This window comes from Rhinoderma darwinii, chromosome 11 (assembly GCF_050947455.1).
Source record: "Rhinoderma darwinii isolate aRhiDar2 chromosome 11, aRhiDar2.hap1, whole genome shotgun sequence".
Lineage (NCBI taxonomy): Eukaryota > Metazoa > Chordata > Amphibia > Anura > Rhinodermatidae > Rhinoderma > Rhinoderma darwinii.
This window is the reverse complement of record NC_134697.1, coordinates 44,545,624-44,559,452: the sequence shown is the minus strand read 5'-3', so window position 1 is coordinate 44,559,452 and position 13,829 is coordinate 44,545,624. Positions and strand designations below refer to the sequence as shown.

The 13,829-nt window shown below is 40.0% G+C and overlaps 3 protein-coding genes across 6 annotated transcripts in view; 1 reads left to right on the top strand and 2 right to left on the bottom strand.

Annotated features, from left to right (window-relative positions):
• PCDH15 (protocadherin related 15) overlaps positions 1-13,829 on the bottom strand; it is a 1,038,602-nt gene that overhangs the window by 649,434 nt on the left and 375,339 nt on the right. The gene's annotated exons all lie outside the window — the stretch shown is intronic.
• LOC142662910 (uncharacterized) lies at positions 2,282-6,955 on the bottom strand. 3 transcript variants are annotated; one of them, XR_012851036.1, is made up of 3 exons: positions 6,161-6,249; positions 3,738-3,772; positions 2,282-2,383 (listed from the first exon to the last, which is right to left on the bottom strand). XR_012851036.1 is itself a non-coding variant. In XM_075841190.1 (2 exons), the coding sequence occupies exon 1, from the start codon at positions 6,360-6,362 to the stop codon at positions 3,873-3,875; it is 2,490 nt and encodes an 829-aa protein (XP_075697305.1). In that variant the 5' UTR covers positions 6,363-6,955; the 3' UTR covers positions 2,282-2,383; positions 3,738-3,872. The 3 variants fall into 3 exon arrangements, 1 of the variants encoding a protein (XP_075697305.1); XR_012851035.1 differs by lacking the exons at positions 3,738-3,772; positions 6,161-6,249 and adding an exon at positions 2,990-3,216; XM_075841190.1 differs by having other exon boundaries at positions 3,738-6,955.
• On the top strand, positions 7,079-12,016 carry LOC142662909 (uncharacterized). Of its 2 annotated transcripts, XM_075841189.1 has the most exons (3): positions 7,079-8,139; positions 10,528-10,562; positions 11,915-12,016. In XM_075841189.1, the coding sequence occupies exons 1-2, from the start codon at positions 7,417-7,419 to the stop codon at positions 10,534-10,536; spliced, it is 732 nt and encodes a 243-aa protein (XP_075697304.1). In that variant the 5' UTR covers positions 7,079-7,416; the 3' UTR covers positions 10,537-10,562; positions 11,915-12,016. The 2 variants fall into 2 exon arrangements, 1 of the variants encoding a protein (XP_075697304.1); XR_012851034.1 differs by lacking the exons at positions 7,079-8,139; positions 10,528-10,562 and adding an exon at positions 11,082-11,308.

Below are 13,829 nucleotides of genomic sequence, written 5' to 3'. Positions count from 1 at the left end.
TGATTTTAAATTAAAAAAAATATATATTTCAAAAGGTCTACATAGCCTTTAAAAAAGAAAAAAAATCGCAATAAAAATGCATCAAATTATCATTTATCATCCTATTGTAGAAATCATTGTTGTAAGTGGTCAACCTCATACATAAAGTAATGTTGCCTGATGCATGTCTCTCGCGAGATACGACACTAGACAACAACGACACTTCTCACCCATCTTGTCATGATGGAAATGCCCATAGACCCTTGGCATTGCTTTTTCAAACCAATACGCATTTATCAGTGGTTTGAAAATGTGTCCTGTGCGAGGCTGGATTCACACACAGTGTTTTGCTGCATTTTTGTGGCATTTTGTAAGGCGTTTTTTGCTATTTTTTTTTAGTGTGGCCAGATGTTGCATTAAAGTATATAGTATAATATTAAACGCACTACACACAACTGCGTTTTGCTTTGTGGATTTTTTTAGGCAGTTTTGTGGTCAGTGACGCTTTTTCCAAACGTAGCATGCTCTCATATAGTGTTTTTTTTTAACCATTTTTCCCATAGGCTTCTCTAGAGAAAACTTTTAAAAAAAACGGAAAAAAAGTATTTATAAAATAAAACTAAATGAAGATTCCACCAAAAAGGCCTCTAAACACAGAATAAAAAATGCATGTTATATTTTTGGTAACACTGGAATTTATAGATTTTTTTACGCAGATTAAATTGCAAGAAAAAAATCAGTGTGTAAATGAGGCCTAAACGGTCTTTATGATACTTTTGTTAAATACCGGATTTCTTTTAAAAGGGGGGGGGGGGGTGGGTTGATTGATGTTGTAATTTACGGTAGCAGACAAATGTCCTCAAGTAGTAAATGAAAATCCATTTCACACAATGAGGCTGGAAACTGCATTGTGGCTATTAGGCTGGAATCACAGGCACAGTTTTTGAGGAGTTTTTTTAGCCTAACAAAAGAGTGGATCCAAAACAGAAGGACACGTAGAATGACTGATATGTCTTCTCTCTTTTGCATCTCCTCCTGTTTTTGCATTAAAAAAAAACTGCATAAAAAAACGCCCTAAAAACTGCATGTGTGATTCCAGCCTTAATACAGCACTATGCCTTATCTGTCATAGATGAATTGCAGATTCCTCAAAGGTTATTTCTGGTTCTGCAACATGCTGGCAAATTCACAGCATAACAAACACAAGTGCATTATTTACAAACAGTTTAAATGGTGCATCTTTCTGCAGCACCATGTTCGGTACATGTGTAATGCCTCATACCCACTTCAATTTTTTCCTTCAGGGTGCAAGCCGTTTTTTTGACGGCTAGCACCCTGACCCATTAATTTCAATGGGGCCATGCACACTTCAGTTTTTTTGATGGTCCCGTTGCTCCGTTCCGACAAAAGTAGAGCATGTCCTATTTTGGTCCGAGATTCCGTGACCGTGGGGCCCATGCAAGTCAATGGGTCCGTCAAAAAAACTGAAAGCGCACGGAAGGCATCCGTGTGCCGTCCGTGTGTGACGGAGCCGTTGCCTAGCAACGGCCGGGTGGGAAGAGGTACACATAGAGACCGATATTGCAATGCACTAATTGGCAGCCCATTCTCTCTATCAGCACTGCTAGAGAGAAGAAGCTGCTGATCAGTGCTGGCACCCAGCGATAGAAAGAAAAATAAGCTCATACGTACCCCGGCCGTTGTCTTGGTGATGAGGCCCTCTTCTGACATCCAGTCCGACCTCCCTGGATGACGCGGCAGTCCATGTGATTGGCTGCAGCGGTCCCATGTTGAAACGTCATCTCAGGAGGCCGGACTTGAGGAAGAAGCAGGGGGTTCTGGGTAAGTAGTAACTTTTTTTATGTTGTGTTTTTTTAATGAAACATTAATAATCTATATTGTGAGCGCCGCACATGATATTCCCTGTTCAGCGGTAGTCTCTGTCCAGGGTGCTGAAAGAGTTAAGGGGCTGCACTAATCGGCAGTAACTCGTTCAGCACCCTGGACACTGACTACCGCTGGACAGGGAATACCCTGTGCGGCTCTCACAATATCGTGTACATAGTGTGAATGGGAACAGTTTCCTCTCGGAAACTGAAACACGGAAGTGTAAACAGAGTACACACGGGAAGCACACTGATCCAATCACAGGCACACGGATCTGTGAAAGCGGTGATGGAAGTGTGCACGAGGCCTTCGTCCTCTCCTGGCCTGTAACAAATTAATGCATGAAGGGCTAGGTGATTGTTTTAGTACAGAATATACAACCCCAGCACTCACAGAGGTACGCAAAAGATCCAGATGCAAACAAATTTAAGTTTTATTGCAACAAAAGATGGTAAAGTTGAGGTGGAAAGCGACTTGGTAAGACGTTTCGGCCGAACCTCGGCCTTTGTCACGGTCGCTAAAATGATAAAGAATAAAATGCTTTTACAAAGTTGGCAATAAAATTTACAAAAATACAGTATGAACAAATGAAAATAATAATATGAAAATAACATATATAGATGAGTTATCTCTGTTTACATGAAATTATATAGCGCTGTCACCTCAGATATACACAGAGAACAATTATTATACATTATAAGGAAAAATAAAAATATTTTAATACTGAACTGTATAAAGAAAATTGCGTGATCAATTAGTGGAACACGTAACACAAGAATTAAGGAAATCATAATCATCTATGAAAGAATAAGTCATAATGATCTATAAAAACAAGACTAGGGGCTGAATAGTCAGAACAAAATTAAGTTAAATATGCTCAAGGAGGATCTAGCAGTATATAACTGTATGTGGCATAAACAATCTGGAAACCTCTGATGGTGATGCAATACCTAGGTTACATATATTGATTTAGTTTTGTTATTGTGGTGGGGAGAGGAAAGAGTCCTCACTGTAGACCATACCATAAAGTACCGGTAGAAAATAAAGGACAGTGTGAAAAGGAACAAACACTAGAGGATAAACTAAAGGGAGAAAGTAAGAGGAAAGACATGTGCTGCTGTACCTGTAAGACGATATCACTGGTATGGGTTGTCCGCCGGATATTCCCTGTGTGTCTGTGCTATGTGAGTTGCGTCTGTGTTTATACCAGACCAACCGGAACTGATGTCAGTGGTACAGCCAGAGCCGTCTAACAGCTGATATGTGAGTGCAGTGAATATTCATGAGGTAATTATAGCAAGGGACCGTGAAAAAGAAACCTTCTGGGAGTATTGACAGAGCCATCTAGCTGCTGATATGTGTGTCCAATGAATATTCATGAGGTAATCATAGTAAGGGACCGTGGAGAAAGAGAGCAAAGGGACCTAGCAGCTGATGTGAGTGCAATGAATATTCCTGAGGTTATTATAGTAAGAATGTGTGTTAGTGTGTGTATATATATATATATATATATATATATATATATATATATATGTGAGTGGCATGTAATGAAGGAATGCAACTATATAGAGAAGTATGTTGACAGAAACTGATTGGACGCTATCTAGTTGCCATGACAACGAACCAGAGAAGGAAAGGGACCGTATGTCTGAAGGTATAGATGATCTCAGCCCATGTGTATGGGATGTCAATGTAAGGATAGATGTAGGAACGGTATAGAAGGTGATAGTAGTCATGGCAACATGGAGAGAAGGGAAAATTAGAAAAATTAGAAAAAATAAAAATAAAAAATAAAAATCAGAAAAAATATATATGTATAAAAATGAAGGAATAAAGATGAGATTTGACAGCCGGTTTTATGGTACTTTTACCTGGTCCATGTGGATGTGTTTTTTCTCTAGCGTGTCTAGAAACAGAAAAGACAACAAGTTAGAATATGCAAGTCAAACAAGATATAGGAACTGGCATTAATACATGAACTGCACAGAAGATAATAGGGTTTCGTATCAATTCATTAGGTCAAATTCCCTATTGAGACCCCTGGGACTTAAGGTTTGTAATGTATGTATCCAGTAGGATTCCCGTTCCTTAAGTAAATGTATGTGGTTGCCACCTCTACGTGGTTGAGGAACGTGTTCAATTATCTGGAACTGAAATTGGGAAAGTTGATGATTAGCCTTACTGAAGTGGTCTGGTAATGGTAACCAGTTTTTGTTACAGCGGATAGTAGATTTGTGGCTTGTTATGCGATCCCTAATGTGTTGTGTGGTTTCGCCCACATATATTAGCCCACACGGGCACTTTACCAGGTATACCACAAAATTGGTATCACATGTATAGAAGCCTTTTATGGGAAAAGATTTATTAGTGTGGGGATGCTGGAACCGATCACCCTTGATAACGTTGGAGCAGCATGAGCAATGGAGGCATGGGAAAGTTCCATTATGTCTGGGTCGTAAGAAAGTTTGTCTGGGCAATTTAGTGTTGCTGCCAATGTCTGCTCTAACCAATCTATCCCTGAAATTGGGTGGGCGTTTGAGGCACATCATCGCAGGCGACTTAAATTCTAGAATGGTCGGGTAGGCTGTACTGAGGTGGTGCCAATGTTTTCTAATAATTTGTTGGAATTTTGGAACCAAAGGGTGATATGTATGTACAAACGGAATTCTATTTAGTTTAGTGTCGTTGCGGGTGGTACAAGGTGTGTGATCTTCTTGAATCGTATTATGCAGTTCTTGTTGAAGTATCCGTGAAGGATAACCTCTGTCTTTGAATTTGTCAGTCATTTCTTGTAATCTAGTGTGTCGTGTTGTCTCATCTGTTACAATCCTAGAGATGCGTTTATATTGAGATTTAGGAAGTGAGGTTTTAGTTTTATACGGATGGTTACTCTGGAAATGGAGCAGGCCATTTCTGTCTGTGGGTTTGGTATATAGATCGACAACTAGATGGCCAGTGTTATTTTTCTTAACCAACGTGTCCAGGAAGCTTATCTCCTGTGAACTCAGATTTAATGTAAATTGTAGACCCTCACGTATGGTGTTAATTTCCTGGACAAAATCTATGGCAGATTGTTCAGTACCTTTCCATATGCAAAATATGTCATCTATATATCGATGCCAGCAGATTGCATTATCCCTGAATCTAGGATTGGTGTAAATGTGGGTAGATTCGAATTCTGCCATGTAGGCATTGGCATATGGAGGAGCCATGTTAGAACCCATAGCAGTGCCATTGATCTGTTTATAAAAGTTGTCCCCAAATAAGAAATAATTCTCATTCAGAATTAATTCGAGTAGTTCTAAACATAATGATTTGGAATTCATGGACATATCGGTAGTGTCCAGGAGGCTACTTGTGGCTGCTAGGCCATCTTGATGTGTGATGGATGTGTATAAGCTATTGACATCCAATGTAATTAGGAGGCTAGTAGGCTCAATCTGATGTAGACTTTTAATAATCTGTAAAAAATGGCTGGTGTCCAGGAGAAATGATTTGGTTTTTTTAATGAGGGGAGTCAATATTTTTTCTAAAAAGATGGCTAATGGGGATGAAATAGAGTCGGTGGAGGCAACTATTGGTCGACCAGGGGGATTGATTAAAGACTTGTGAATTTTTGGTAGGACATAAAATACGGGAGTGATTGGAAACGGATTCTGTAAAAATTTGTGTGTTTTGTGATCAATTGTATTAATATCAAGGTGATGATCAATGATGGAGTTGATTTTATGGCGTATATCGGAAATAGGGTCTCTTGGTATTTTGAGGTAGGTGTTACTATCAGTAAGTTGGCGATTGATTTCAGAGACATAATTATTATAATCAAGTATTACAATGGCCCCTCCCTTATCGGCTGGTTTAATTATGATTTCCCGGTTATGTTGTAAATCCCTTAAGGATGTCCTTTCTTCAGTGGACAAATTTTTTTGATGGGGATAGTAGCCCAAATTGTAATCGTGCAAGACGACATCAATGTCTCTTTGTACAAGTTCAATCACTGATTCTGTAGCGTGGTAGATTTTGGGGGGAGCAAAATTGCTTTTGCTACGGAGGCCCAAATTAGAAATAGAAATTTCTGAGCACACGTCTCTAGGCTGTTGGGAAGTGGATAGATCAGTAAGTCCAAAGTGTGTCTTGAGTCGTAATGATCTGTAAAAGTAGTTCAATTCCTGCTGGAGAATGAACGTATTACAGGGGGCGGTGGGGCAGAAGGACAAGCCTTTCTGTAAGACTGACAGTTCTGTTGGCGTAAGGGAATGAGAGGAGAGATTGACGACCAGGTGGTTCTTCCTACCTGGGACCTCGTCTGTATGTTGGTGTCTCGACCTCGTCCATCTCCTCCCCGCCCGCCTGGTGGTCCGTTTCGGCCTCTCCGATTGCCTAAAAAACGTGGAGGACGTCGACCAATAGAGGAGTCGCTGCCAGAACTGGAGAAATTTTCTGTTTGTTGTCGTGGTTGGCGCCATGAATTTGCGTAAGTTGACGACTCGTTCCATCGGTAAACCCTGTTGTTATCGTAATCCGTTGCGTCCCTCTGGAATTTATCGCGTTTTCTTAGTTGTATGGTCTTAGAAAAGTCGTTGATGGCAATGTCGGTACGTGTTTTCAGATTCTCCCATTCACTGGGGCTTAGAGTTGCTGATAGTTGATTTTCCAAAGCCTTGATTTTAATATCGGATTCTGAAATTCTGGTTTGTAGATGAGAAATAGTAAGTAGAATCAAATCCAGTGAGCATTTGTTTAAGATCCTCTGGAATTGTTGACAGTATTCTTCATCGTCAGAAAAGAGGGTTGGTCGAAGGTGACTCCTGAGGCCACGTGGTATTCTCTCCAATCTATGATATTCCGCCAGAGTTGTGCGATGCAGGTCATAGGAGGTATATTTTCGTAGTTCCTTTTCGTAGTCTCGTGTACGTAGTTCCTGCGGAGGAATTCTCAAAAAGTCTCCTGAGTTGGTGACTTGTGCCAAAATATTGGCCGTGGTAGTGGAATCGAAGGCAAAAGTTGATGACGTCATCTATATCAGGGTGCAAGACATCCAAGGTACAGTAGTAATCAAAAATAGATATTGGGATGCACTCCTCAATCAATTGGCGTGGTGCTAGTATATATAATAATTGTTCTCTGTGTATATCTGAGGTGACAGCGCTATATAATTTCATGTAAACAGAGATAACTCATCTATATATGTTATTTTCATATTATTATTTTCATTTGTTCATACTGTATTTTTGTAAATTTTATTGCCAACTTTGTAAAAGCATTTTATTCTTTATCATTTTAGCGACCGTGACAAAGGCCGAGGTTCGGCCGAAACGTCTTACCAAGTCGCTTTCCACCTCAACTTTACCATCTTTTGTTGCAATAAAACTTAAATTTGTTTGCATCTGGATCTTTTGCGTACCTCTGTGAGTGCTGGGGTTGTATATTTTCAATATTGTGGGATTCTCGTCCCTACCTTACTAGCACCACGCCAATTGATTGAGGAGTGCATCCCAATATCTATTTTTGATTACTACTGTACCTTGGATGTCTTGCACCCTGATATAGATGACGTCATCAACTTTTGCCTTCGATTCCACTACCACGGCCAATATTTTGGCACAAGTCACCAACTCAGGAGACTTTTTGAGAATTCCTCCGCAGGAACTACGTACACGAGACTACGAAAAGGAACTACGAAAATATACCTCCTATGACCTGCATCGCACAACTCTGGCGGAATATCATAGATTGGAGAGAATACCACGTGGCCTCAGGAGTCACCTTCGACCAACCCTCTTTTCTGACGATGAAGAATACTGTCAACAATTCCAGAGGATCTTAAACAAATGCTCACTGGATTTGATTCTACTTACTATTTCTCATCTACAAACCAGAATTTCAGAATCCGATATTAAAATCAAGGCTTTGGAAAATCAACTATCAGCAACTCTAAGCCCCAGTGAATGGGAGAATCTGAAAACACGTACCGACATTGCCATCAACGACTTTTCTAAGACCATACAACTAAGAAAACGCGATAAATTCCAGAGGGACGCAACGGATTACGATAACAACAGGGTTTACCGATGGAACGAGTCGTCAACTTACGCAAATTCATGGCGCCAACCACGACAACAAACAGAAAATTTCTCCAGTTCTGGCAGCGACTCCTCTATTGGTCGACGTCCTCCACGTTTTTTAGGCAATCGGAGAGGCCGAAACGGACCACCAGGCGGGCGGGGAGGAGATGGACGAGGTCGAGACACCAACATACAGACGAGGTCCCAGGTAGGAAGAACCACCTGGTCGTCAATCTCTCCTCTCATTCCCTTACGCCAACAGAACTGTCAGTCTTACAGAAAGGCTTGTCCTTCTGCCCCAACGCCCCCTGTAATACGTTCATTCTCCAGCAGGAATTGAACTACTTTTACAGATCATTACGACTCAAGACACACTTTGGACTTACTGATCTATCCACTTCCCAACAGCCTAGAGACGTGTGCTCAGAAATTTCTATTTCTAATTTGGGCCTCCGTAGCAAAAGCAATTTTGCTCCCCCCAAAATCTACCACGCTACAGAATCAGTGATTGAACTTGTACAAAGAGACATTGATGTCGTCTTGCACGATTACAATTTGGGCTACTATCCCCATCAAAAAAATTTGTCCACTGAAGAAAGGACATCCTTAAGGGATTTACAACATAACCGGGAAATCATAATTAAACCAGCCGATAAGGGAGGGGCCATTGTAATACTTGATTATAATAATTATGTCTCTGAAATCAATCGCCAACTTACTGATAGTAACACCTACCTCAAAATACCAAGAGACCCTATTTCCGATATACGCCATAAAATCAACTCCATCATTGATCATCACCTTGATATTAATACAATTGATCACAAAACACACAAATTTTTACAGAATCCGTTTCCAATCACTCCCGTATTTTATGTCCTACCAAAAATTCACAAGTCTTTAATCAATCCCCCTGGTCGACCAATAGTTGCCTCCACCGACTCTATTTCATCCCCATTAGCCATCTTTTTAGAAAAAATATTGACTCCCCTCATTAAAAAAACCAAATCATTTCTCCTGGACACCAGCCATTTTTTACAGATTATTAAAAGTCTACATCAGATTGAGCCTACTAGCCTCCTAATTACATTGGATGTCAATAGCTTATACACATCCATCACACATCAAGATGGCCTAGCAGCCACAAGTAGCCTCCTGGACACTACCGATATGTCCATGAATTCCAAATCATTATGTTTAGAACTACTCGAATTAATTCTGAATGAGAATTATTTCTTATTTGGGGACAACTTTTATAAACAGATCAATGGCACTGCTATGGGTTCTAACATGGCTCCTCCATATGCCAATGCCTACATGGCAGAATTCGAATCTACCCACATTTACACCAATCCTAGATTCAGGGATAATGCAATCTGCTGGCATCGATATATAGATGACATATTTTGCATATGGAAAGGTACTGAACAATCTGCCATAGATTTTGTCCAGGAAATTAACACCATACGTGAGGGTCTACAATTTACATTAAATCTGAGTTCACAGGAGATAAGCTTCCTGGACACGTTGGTTAAGAAAAATAACACTGGCCATCTAGTTGTCGATCTATATACCAAACCCACAGACAGAAATGGCCTGCTCCATTTCCAGAGTAACCATCCGTATAAAACTAAAACCTCACTTCCTAAATCTCAATATAAACGCATCTCTAGGATTGTAACAGATGAGACAACACGACACACTAGATTACAAGAAATGACTGACAAATTCAAAGACAGAGGTTATCCTTCACGGATACTTCAACAAGAACTGCATAATACGATTCAAGAAGATCACACACCTTGTACCACCCGCAACGACACTAAACTAAATAGAATTCCGTTTGTACATACATATCACCCTTTGGTTCCAAAATTCCAACAAATTATTAGAAAACATTGGCACCACCTCAGTACAGCCTACCCGACCATTCTAGAATTTAAGTCGCCTGCGATGATGTGCCTCAAACGCCCACCCAATTTCAGGGATAGATTGGTTAGAGCAGACATTGGCAGCAACACTAAATTGCCCAGACAAACTTTCTTACGACCCAGACATAATGGAACTTTCCCATGCCTCCATTGCTCATGCTGCTCCAACGTTATCAAGGGTGATCGGTTCCAGCATCCCCACACTAATAAATCTTTTCCCATAAAAGGCTTCTATACATGTGATACCAATTTTGTGGTATACCTGGTAAAGTGCCCGTGTGGGCTAATATATGTGGGCGAAACCACACAACACATTAGGGATCGCATAACAAGCCACAAATCTACTATCCGCTGTAACAAAAACTGGTTACCATTACCAGACCACTTCAGTAAGGCTAATCATCAACTTTCCCAATTTCAGTTCCAGATAATTGAACACGTTCCTCAACCACGTAGAGGTGGCAACCACATACATTTACTTAAGGAACGGGAATCCTACTGGATACATACATTACAAACCTTAAGTCCCAGGGGTCTCAATAGGGAATTTGACCTAATGAATTGATACGAAACCCTATTATCTTCTGTGCAGTTCATGTATTAATGCCAGTTCCTATATCTTGTTTGACTTGCATATTCTAACTTGTTGTCTTTTCTGTTTCTAGACACGCTAGAGAAAAAACACATCCACATGGACCAGGTAAAAGTACCATAAAACCGGCTGTCAAATCTCATCTTTATTCCTTCATTTTTATACATATATATTTTTTCTGATTTTTATTTTTTATTTTTATTTTTTCTAATTTTTCTAATTTTCCCTTCTCTCCATGTTGCCATGACTACTATCACCTTCTATACCGTTCCTACATCTATCCTTACATTGACATCCCATACACATGGGCTGAGATCATCTATACCTTCAGACATACGGTCCCTTTCCTTCTCTGGTTCGTTGTCATGGCAACTAGATAGCGTCCAATCAGTTTCTGTCAACATACTTCTCTATATAGTTGCATTCCTTCATTACATGCCACTCACATATATATATATATATATATATATATATATATATATATACACACACTAACACACATTCTTACTATAATAACCTCAGGAATATTCATTGCACTCACATCAGCTGCTAGGTCCCTTTGCTCTCTTTCTCCACGGTCCCTTACTATGATTACCTCATGAATATTCATTGGACACACATATCAGCAGCTAGATGGCTCTGTCAATACTCCCAGAAGGTTTCTTTTTCACGGTCCCTTGCTATAATTACCTCATGAATATTCACTGCACTCACATATCAGCTGTTAGACGGCTCTGGCTGTACCACTGACATCAGTTCCGGTTGGTCTGGTATAAACACAGACGCAACTCACATAGCACAGACACACAGGGAATATCCGGCGGACAACCCATACCAGTGATATCGTCTTACAGGTACAGCAGCACATGTCTTTCCTCTTACTTTCTCCCTTTAGTTTATCCTCTAGTGTTTGTTCCTTTTCACACTGTCCTTTATTTTCTACCGGTACTTTATGGTATGGTCTACAGTGAGGACTCTTTCCTCTCCCCACCACAATAACAAAACTAAATCAATATATGTAACCTAGGTATTGCATCACCATCAGAGGTTTCCAGATTGTTTATGCCACATACAGTTATATACTGCTAGATCCTCCTTGAGCATATTTAACTTAATTTTGTTCTGACTATTCAGCCCCTAGTCTTGTTTTTATAGATCATTATGACTTATTCTTTCATAGATGATTATGATTTCCTTAATTCTTGTGTTACGTGTTCCACTAATTGATCACGCAATTTTCTTTATACAGTTCAGTATTAAAATATTTTTATTTTTCCTTATAATGTATAATAATTGTTCTCTGTGTATATCTGAGGTGACAGCGCTATATAATTTCATGTAAACAGAGATAACTCATCTATATATGTTATTTTCATATTATTATTTTCATTTGTTCATACTGTATTTTTGTAAATTTTATTGCCAACTTTGTAAAAGCATTTTATTCTTTATCATTTTAGCGACCGTGACAAAGGCCGAGGTTCGGCCGAAACGTCTTACCAAGTCGCTTTCCACCTCAACTTTACCATCTTTTGTTGCAATAAAACTTAAATTTGTTTGCATCTGGATCTTTTGCGTACCTCTGTGAGTGCTGGGGTTGTATATTTTCAATATTTTGGGATTCTCGTCCCTACCTTACTAGCACCACGCCAATTGATTGAGGAGTGCATCCCAATATCTATTTTTGATTGTTTTAGTACAGTTTGCCTGGAATATATGTACTGTATACAGTACTTTCTGAAATCTGAATTTCTGCTAATCAGGTGAAAAGAAAGAAGCACCTTCAGTATCAATATTTTTTATACTTTTATTTCAATAAATGAAATTCCTGGAAGCACACTGCAGACTCTATGGGTATATTGATCTCAGAAACTTGTCCTCTATTATAGTTGTGGTCCTCAAGATCAGCACATAGGGTCCGAATTCAAAAATCTATGGGTATTTTTACTCCTATAAGTTTGCCTAGATTGTACTGAAAGGCATTATTAAAAAAATCTGTGTCAGACAAAGCAATTGAGAATTTGTTTAGTGTTCAAGGCATGCAGTGTATTTGTTTCCGATTCAAACTCCTCATGTGTTTATACAAATAATCTGTCATTCAAAATCTCTATAAAAATATCCAATCTGTGCAGTAGTGTAACTATAGTGGGTGCAAAGCTTGACTTCGCACCCGGACCCTGAAATCTGAGGGGGCCCAAAATGTCGCTCTGCCCATAGGAGGAGACCAGTACTATAAATGATGCCTAATAGTTGGGGAGCTGTAAAGGGAAGTGTTTTATATATTTATATCTATGTAGGTGTATATTCCTACCCACCGGGAGAGGGGGAGAAGACAGTGGACACATCCAATGCATTCCCACTGCCTGCCCCCCCTCTCCAGGTAATGACACACTCTGGGGGGGGGGGGGTGGAAGCCATAAGCAGTGAACAAATCCTGTATTGTATTCCAGAAAGCAGGAAGTTCTCAAGGCCTGGCCCCTCCCGCCTGCACGTGCATGAGTATGTGAGGTAATACAGAAGTGCACGGGAGGGTTTAAAAAGATAAACTGTCCTACACTCCCTCTCTTTTACTTCCTGGGCCCATACAGAAGGATCTCTACCAAGGATCCCATGCATCGCTAAGTATCCTCTGCCCCCTCCTACCTTTCCCCCCATAAACCCTACTTTCCCTGGTAATCCTTTTTCTTCCCTGGTCTACAGATTTCCCCTGGTATTAAACCCCTTGAGTGTATAGGGAAAGTTAGAGCCAGGTGGGGGTGGGTCACAGAAGCAAGCATGAGTGAGTACACTGTAACTTGTATGTATGTTACGTATGTGGGTGGGTTTTAGTATAGTATTGTAATATATTGTACTGGTACTGTGGCACGTGTAGTTATTATATGTATTGAGGTATGCTGATGCTATATCGTGAATTAAGTGGTTAGTGGTTGGCGGTATAGATTAGTGTTTGTAATACCTTGTTTATACTGTGTAGTGTCCGTGTATTCAATACATATTAAGTGGTTATGTGTTTTTGGATGCACGGATACTATACTGTGATTATTTACTGTGTTTGTTGTATTTTAAACTTAAGGGTATGTGCACACGTAGTGTTTGCAGCCATTTTCTGGGCCGTAAACATCCCGAAAACAGCTGAAAAATCGGAAGCAGTACACCCCCAAACATCTGCCCATTGATTTCAATGGGAAATACGGCGCTCTGTTCCGACAGGGCGTTTTTTTACGCCTCATTTTTTAAAAACAGTGCGTAAAAAGACGCCTGCGAAAAAGAAGTGCATGTCACTTCTTGAGATGTTTTTAGAGCAGTTTTTCATTCTCTATAGAAAAATAGCTCCAAAAACAGCGGTAAAAAAACCGCAAAAAACGTGAGTTGCTA

Excerpts from the sequence above, each read along its gene's own strand:
- LOC142662910 (XM_075841190.1), bottom strand. The coding sequence starts at position 6,362 with ATGGAACGAGTCGTCAACTTACGCAAATTCATGGCGCCAACCACGACA.
- LOC142662909 (XM_075841189.1), top strand. The coding sequence starts at position 7,417 with ATGACGTCATCAACTTTTGCCTTCGATTCCACTACCACGGCCAATATT.